The 8,246-nt window shown below is 38.7% G+C and overlaps 1 protein-coding gene across 1 annotated transcript; it reads left to right on the top strand.

Moving 5' to 3' along the window:
• The first annotated feature begins 785 nt into the window (after positions 1-785).
• MSANTD3 (Myb/SANT DNA binding domain containing 3) lies at positions 786-2,943 on the top strand. Its single transcript, XM_009483071.2, has 2 exons — positions 786-1,200; positions 2,534-2,943. The coding sequence occupies exons 1-2, from the start codon at positions 786-788 to the stop codon at positions 2,941-2,943; spliced, it is 825 nt and encodes a 274-aa protein (XP_009481346.2).
• Positions 2,944-8,246: the final 5,303 nt, after the last annotated feature.

Below are 8,246 nucleotides of genomic sequence, written 5' to 3'. Positions count from 1 at the left end.
AGCATCTGTAACTTCAGAGCGGTTCATTTCCGTAATTAACTCATGTCTTCTTGCAACCCTTGCCTCTTCTCAGTGTTGTAATACTGGTCAGGATCCTGCTGCCTATTGGATGTCAGTCAGGAGGGCTGAGCATGAAGGAGAACCAAACCGACAGAAGTCTTGAAAAAGAGAACTTCTTGCTATCATTTCTCATACAACTTTCAAATAACGTAGAGAGAGGGGAGGAATTAGTTATATGCAGTCAGCAAGGGCAGAAGAGGGTCTTTTGTGTACCAAAGGAAACCCAAACCTGCTGAAGGTGGCCTTAGACTTAAACCTGAAGCTATGAAAGGCTGGATTTCAGAACTTGGTCCACAGTTCAGGGCTTTGAAAACTCTCTGGGTGTAACAAAGTGCACTGAATAGGAAAACAAGTTATTAAAAACAAGTAAACAAGTTACTAAGTTAATCGAATACTGAGTATTTTGTATCAAGGCAAATTGTAACAAAGACAAGAAGCTTCTCCTCATTATGGTATACCTCTGTAACTGTGTAGCTGCTAGAGTGGCAATAGAAAACAGCATTTAATTATACTATATCTTAACTGAATGTTTCATTATGTACTCTAGAACTACTCACAAACTATTCTAGAAAATGAAGTGTGTTAGAATCAGAAGCTATGCTTAGGAGTTATTTGCTGAAACACAGTTTCCTGATACTGTATCCAGTTCTAATTTGTGTCTGTTTTTTTTTTGCTTTCAACATTGTTTTCATAGGATTTTTGCCTTCTTGGAGAAACAGTAGAAAATGCAAAACGAAATAATAAAGCCTGCTAAATACTTCTCAGAAGTGGAGAAGAGCGTGCTGCTTGCATTAGTTGAAAAATACAAATATGTGCTTGAATGTAAAAAAAGTGATGCAAGAACTATTGCTCTGAAACAACGTACCTGGCAAGCTCTAGCTCATGAATATAATTCACAGCCCAGTGTATCACTGCGAGACTTCAAACAGTTAAAGAAATGCTGGGAAAATATCAAGGCACGGACAAAAAAGATAATGGCACATGAAAGGCGGGAGAAGGTAAAAAGAAGTATTAGTCCACTTATAAATACTCACATCATAGGGAAAGAGAAGATTGCCAGCATAATGCCTGAGCAAATGTACTTTTTGCAGAGCCCACCAGAAGAAGATTCTGAATATCAGCCTGATGCTTCTAGTCAAGGTATAAATGTTATTGTAATGATGCAAGTAATATTGTTTTGTATGTGATTTTGCCAGTGATTCTCTTTCAGCAGTCTAAATCTCTCCACTTAGCTGTGACTGCTGGTTATAGAAAAGTAATTTCAGAGCTATGAGATTATAAGACTGTGTATTTCCCTAGGCCCCCAGGAGTTAAACTGAGGTTTTACACAATTTTTTTTTCATCAGTTTTTGACATATCTGCTGCTTTGTGGCAAGCATCACAGTAGCTATCATGCTGGCTTTCCAGAGAACAGTCAGAAGGATATTTTGATCCTTTATAAAGTATCATTTTGCTGGGAAAAGGTTGTCTGAGCATTGGGGGGGCGGGGCGGGGTGAAGCCGCCAGCAGCAAATTGATACACAATTGTCTGCTGCAAGAGTTCCCTGTAGGTCTTTCCTCCTTTGTTTCAAGGACTAAAAAGAGTATGTAGAACCATGTTTCATACTGCAGTCCACATTGGAGAATGGCCTTTCTGAAAAAGTTCAGCACTACATTCTTCTTTGTTTGGCAAGCATAGACAGAAGGAATAATCCAAAACCAGAAGGGAGGGTGGCTACAGTGGTTTCTTGCAAGCTTTATTATGTCAGGCTCGCACACAGAAGACTGTCCTTGCTCAAAAGACAATAGTAACTACATTGTTAGATAACATTCTTACAATGTCTCTTTCATAATTATATTTACCATAAGTAGTCATAGGATTTGTAAAGGAATGTATTTTGAGACCCTTCTTTGTAGTGGTAACTATTTTATTCCCTGAGTAGTTTCTTTTATTTCAGAAGAATTAGTAGAACCTTCTCAAAGTTAGAATAATGTAATTTTTTTTCCTAAAAATATACACCAGTGCATTTACGACATGTACAGGAGTGATAAGGAAGGAATAAGTAGTATTCTTCCTAGTATTCCCTCAGTCTCTTGGTATTCACCTTGATACAGCTCTTCACCTGACACTCAGATCTTTCATAAAAATATTGCAAGTCACATAAGGATTTAGCTTAAACAGCTGCATTAAGGTTCAGCTCCAGGCTCAGCCACCTAAATTCAGGTGTCCACTTACGGATGTCTACATTCACTTTAGTACTGCAAGCTCCCGTTAGAGCCATGGAGGTCTATCAACAGCAACCAAAGTGGTTCAGTTCAGACCATTATGCCCTTAGTATTCTGCAACAGAACTGCAGTATGTAGCGGTTCTTGTACTATGGTACAGAAGCACAAGGTTTAGATGCATACACCAATAACTGTATTATCACAAGTTCGTGTTTCTTGAGGGAGAAGAAGGGAATACTATAATACTTTTTCCTCTTATGTTTTGCAGAGTCATTTGTTGTCTCAAATAGAGAACTTTGTGATGAAGAGAAAGAGCTGGTACATTTCCCAGTATGTGAAGGTACCTCCCAACCTGAGCCTTCGTGCTCTGATGTCAGAATAGCAGCAGATAAGAACTACAGAAGTAAAGCATCTCAGGAAAGTGCTCTGAAAAAGATGCATGAGGAAGAACATCATCAGCAAATGTCAATTTTGCAACTGCAATTAATCCAAATGAATGAAGTTCATGTGGCAAAAATACAGCAAATAGAAAGAGAATGTGAGATGGCCGAAGAGGAACACAGGATAAAAATGGAAGTGCTAAATAAGAAGAAAATGTATTGGGAGAGGAAACTCCAGACCATCACAAAAGAATGGCCTGTATCATCCTTTAACAGACCCTTTCCTAATTCACCTTAGAACATAAAGGGGCGGAGAGTCGGTCTGATTGAGCACATTTATGAGTAACACGCACTGGAAAGAGGGTTTTTTATTGTGAATGTACAGTGACAGGATAGGTGCCTGGCTGATAGTGAACACACTTTGACTCTTAATGTTTAGGAAAACAGTGGTAGAGTCCACCAAGGGGAAAACACTATTGTTCTTTTGTGGGTAGTTCTCATTTGTTTAACTCTCAGACATGCACAGTGTTCTAAAATGTGAGCATATTTTCCCCTCTCAGAATACCGTAACATCTTTTTGAAATTTAAGGTACTCCAGGTATTCTGACATTGGGTGTTCTTAAGAAAACTTAACAGCTTTAAACATCAGGTTATAGTGTTTATTTTGATTTCTCTCTTCCTATCTACCATTTCCCGAATGAAGGCAAGGGTCAGAGTTGCTCTCTGCTATCGAGAAAAAAGGTGATTGACAGGTATTGGTTGGATTGTTATGCTGGGGCTTAGGAAAAAAAAAACTTGTCTCTAGTTAATATAGTTCATAACTTATTCTTCATAGAAAATGTGAAAATGAAGGAAGTAGCAAAAGGACCACTGTAGTTACAGCCCTTTCCTTATGAAGAGAGGTAATATTTTCCAGCTGGCTGGCTGATTGAGAGAATGGTTGTGGACTGGCCCTCCAGTTGTTTGAGCCTTGACCCTTAAGAAGTTGGAAAGAAGGTGACTTCTTTCTCAAAAGCCATTGTGCTTGTCCTTTCTTTTCCAGGTCAATCTTGTATTCAAGCAGAATACCGAAATAGGAGGGTCGCATGCTGCTGCCAGCGCTGCATGCTCTTCACCTGGCGTCATTCTGAGGGGAAGAGCTTTTTAACAATTCATAAAGCTCTTAAAATGTAACAAGCCAGCCAGTCCATTGGCAAAGTCTCCCTCTACCTCCCTATGCAATACTTGATGACGTAGCAGCTAGCTTAAGTATTTCAACCTCTCCCTAACCAGAAGAAAACACGAAGACTCGCCCTCTTTTCCTTCACATAGGGTGGGAAGCAGTTCAAGGGAATCATTCCTGTCTTGGAGCACCGTTCTGTTTTGTTCTGTCCTGTGTGTTACGGTGGTGTGTTTCTTGCCTTTGCTGTCAGTGAGGGGTGATGGGTATGATTTGTATAAAAGCATTCACATGAAGGTCCCCACAGGGTTTGGGGGTCCAGAATAGTAGATGGTAGGAAAGCACAAATAAAGATAATCCTTCCCCAGACAATCATGTAGTCTAGTGAGGCAAGGGTTAAGAAAATGTGAAATACAAAACTCTGCAAAGATTCATAAGAACTTCTGATGTGTGAAAAGCTGATTTACAGGAAGGTGTACAACCATAATTTGAAGCAGTGAGAAAAATGAACAAAAACATAAATTTTCATTGAAAAACCTGAGTATCCCGTTATTCAATAAAGTATTTTCAGATCATGATTTGTGAGGGCAAGTCCATACAGTGAGCAACATATTCAAATTAGAGTATGTTACAAAACATGCGTTCCCAGTTATACATGCTTCTATCTCTTCCCTGGATGTTCTTTTTGGTGGAGTGAGTTTCTTTTGGGTTTGTTTTGGGGGGTTTTTTTGGTGTTTCTTTTTCTTGAACTGCTTTCCCTGCTGGTGATTCATCTTTGCAAACACTGCCATTATCAACCACAGTACTCGCTCACCGTGGTTAACGCTGTGGTACATGTGTTGCTCCCTTCAATGTGCTAACACCAGCAATCGCTATGGGAGTGATTTATTACACCTTATTTGATATGACAGAGAAAAAATCTGCAGTGCTGCTGCAAGATCAAAAAAATAAGCCATGTATGAAATCTGAAGACAGATCTTTTTGACAGCAAACTCAGTTTTCTTAGAAATTGGCTGTATGAAGGAAGCACGGGACTTCCAAAGAAGGGTATCATTATGTACACTTTTTTTTCTGTTGAATGGAGACACTATTGGAAGGTATAACAACAGTAGAGGCAAAAGAAAGAAGTAAACAGGAGTGAGGACCTTTTTGTTCTGAGGTTGCTTTCTGTGGTCTGGAAGTTGAGTCAGTTTTTTTGAGTGGTTATGACAATTTTTCAGGCACCATCCAGGGAAAAAAAAAAGAAAATAGGAAAGACATTTGTCTTAACCAGTGATGGGATTCCTTCCACGCCACTTCTAAGTGAAAGTAATTTGAAACTATGAAATTGAAACCATGTATGTTAAGGTGTCAAAAGGTGATGAACGGCGACAATTTCAGCACTGTGAAGAAAAGCAAGAACAGAGAGACAATCCAGGTCTAGATAGCCCTGCGAGAAGGTATAAAACAGTGCAGGGAGAATCTCATGAAAGGTGAGATAAGGGTAGTTTTGACTCCTGAAATTTTACCATTGCTCATGAAAGATTGTTTTATTTTTATATTAAAAGATCATTTAAAATATGCATGTTTTCAGACTGTACTAAGTGGGCAATGCCTTGCATTGTGGTATACTTATTCTGAGACCAACAGTTACAGTTCTTAGGCTGAACAATAAACCTTTTTAATTCAGTTTCTATTTAAAAGAAAGAAGATCACAGGAGAAAAATTGGAAAAAGCCAGGATGGTTATGATATGATCAGATATGAAGATATGAAAGAAAGAAAGAATGATGAGTACATGTGTAGAGGAAGAATGGGAATGTCACACCTAACACAAATGATACAAGATGCTTTCATGGTACAGGTAACAGATGGCTTACTGGTGACACAGGCTTTTGCTTTCCCATCTGTGGTTGGCTATTGGTTGCTGTAAGGCTGGGTGATAGACACAGAAAAATGTAGAAGATCAACAAGATGAAGTAATGTGTCTCCTTGCCTGGCTTGGGCTTATCCATCTAAAGGTTTTATAAAGTGATTGGTGTGGTGGAGTTTAAATGACTTGAGAGACATGGCTTTTACTATTTTTTTTCTTTTCTTTTTTTTTTTTTTTTTTTTTTTCAATTACTTCCTCTGGTATTAGGGTTTATCTTTTCTTCTGTTTGACTTCTCTTATATGTAATATAGCCACCTCAGACAATATGTCCATTTGTTCCTCTCCCTTTTTTGTAGCTTACATCATCAAATACTTCCACATAATTGTGGTTTCCTGTTAACCATTTGGCCAAGCTGTATAGGCATTTTCCCAAAGTTTTCCATAGATAAAATACAGCAGTATTTTAAGAAGAACATGCCTGTTCTTTTTCTCTGGATTTGTTATACAAGTTGTTGGCAAGAATGAATTTAAAAGATACACTGGGCAAAATGATCCCTGCTTAACTCCATAAGAAAAAAATATATACCAGACATGTAGTGGCCATTGTTTTCAGCCTCTGTGTTCTTATGAAGGGAAACAATGACCTTCGAGGCAAGGTGTGGTGAATTCCTTTATGCTCCCCAAAATGACACAAGCCTGGCTCCAAGTGCTGTCTCTCCTTGGAGATCATCTAACTTATCTGGTATAATCTTTTTTATTTGTTGATTTTTTTCTCCTGTATTTTTTCCTTATGTCTGCGTTCCTCCTTGTCTTTTTAACTAGCAATATGAGCAGGGGATTTTATCCAGACCTATGTGTTTTGCTCTTTCCTTTCTCTTGCCCAGATTGCCTACATGACAGCATTTGAGCATGAAACGGGTGCTCCTCAGTTCATCATCTTCCCCTTCCACAGAAAGCATGGTTAGTTAGCCCTTTCTACACAGCTGCCCATACATTCTGGATTCTGTGCACAGGCTAGGAAACATATTAAGATTTTGAAGAGAGATTAGTATAGAGAAACATCTGTGTGGAGAAGAGCACATTCTCCATTCCAGCTCCATGTAATTCTGGGAGGACAGTCTGTGACTACAAGGTCATTCATCATGACCAGAGCTAATGCAGGGTGCTGAAGCTGTGTAAGTGGTACTGAGTCTTCATAAATCCTTGGGGTTCTGCAGAGGTTAGGTTTGGGGTTTCCTGATAACAATGTTTCTTCTTTCTAGGTAGTGGAAGAGGCTCAGTAGAAGATTTTCTCACATACTTCCTCAAATCGAGGCTCTTACCTTGACAAAGAAGTAACCCATCCTGCAATCTATTATACTACTTCTTTCAGGCTGCTCTATCGCAGAAGCAAGGCATCTTGCTACTTGCCACAAATCCTCTCTGTGATGCTTCTCCCTACGCTGCAGAGACGTGTTTAGCCAGGGCCGAAAGTTACAGCCCCCGTGGCCAGCCATGGCTCAGAGAAGCGCGGTCCTTACAGAGCCGGTGGAGCTGGCGTAGCTGGGCTCAGGCTCAGATCACAGGTCTGAAATAGTCCTGTTGCAGCCCCGTGACCGGAGAAAGGAAGGGTGGCTCAGGACCACCCTTTTCTGTGTTATACCACATCTAGTGCAGCTGAGGATGTTGTCCTGAATATTGTTTAATGACCGTTTATCTTTGTGTGTTTCCAATGCCAAATCTGAGCAAAATCTCCCAAGGATTTGTATGATTACAAAGGTGTTTTTCAATGATCTTTTGCAGATATTTTTTTTTTTTTTGCTGGTTATACTTACAGAGGCTTTTATAATATGTCCTCTTCCTGCTTCCCCACTTGCATTATAATGTTTCCAGTTTTGTTCTGAATTTCTGTGGTTACAGTCTGTCCAACCTCAGATCTGTGCAGTACCATATTTTCAGGTATTTTTCTCATGATGACATTCAAATGATAAACTGCTACACATTTATATATTGTTACTTTGGGGGTAGGGGAATTACATGTAAATCTTAAAATAACATTTAACCATATTTTTTTCCAGGCAAGTAAAGTCCCTCACAAGTAGTCCTGTGATTTCATATTTTGAGCTAGCTTGTTCAAAGTTATGTTTATAAGACCAATGCATCTTAGTTGTATTCATAATTGCTTGTCTTTTCCTATTATTTTTCTGTTTCTTTTCAAAGCAGCTGACTGTAAACTCACACATCATCACTCTTCCTGAACATTGTCTCTAGTTAGACATTCAAAAACATTTCCATGCAATTTAAGTACTAATGTGTACTAAAATTAATACATTTAGGTTAATGAAATAAACCAAGTAACAACGTGATAGGATAATAATGCAGTGACTGTTAATATAATTTAAAAAACATTACAGAGGACATCTCTGCACCTTTGATAAAAAGAAAGAAGACAATTTGTTGCCATCTATAAGAATAGGATAATAATATATTTTTACAGTGAAAGCAAGTAGTGATCTCTGTTTCTGGTATCACAGATTAACTTCTGTGCTGCTGATTTACAAGGGACTTTGCTTCTTAGATATCTTTTAATTTTAAAAATTTTTTTTTGGTCT

This window comes from Pelecanus crispus, chromosome 2 (genome assembly GCF_030463565.1).
Source record: "Pelecanus crispus isolate bPelCri1 chromosome 2, bPelCri1.pri, whole genome shotgun sequence".
Taxonomy (NCBI): domain Eukaryota; kingdom Metazoa; phylum Chordata; class Aves; order Pelecaniformes; family Pelecanidae; genus Pelecanus; species Pelecanus crispus.
This window is presented reverse-complemented; position numbering and strand designations above follow the sequence as displayed.

Bases quoted from the DNA above. Each gene is read 5' to 3' on its own strand.
- MSANTD3 (XM_009483071.2), top strand. From the start codon at position 786: ATGCAAAACGAAATAATAAAGCCTGCTAAATACTTCTCAGAAGTGGAG. The intron at 1,201-2,533 runs GTATAAATGTTA...TATGTTTTGCAG, and splicing joins GCCTGATGCTTCTAGTCAAG to AGTCATTTGTTGTCTCAAAT.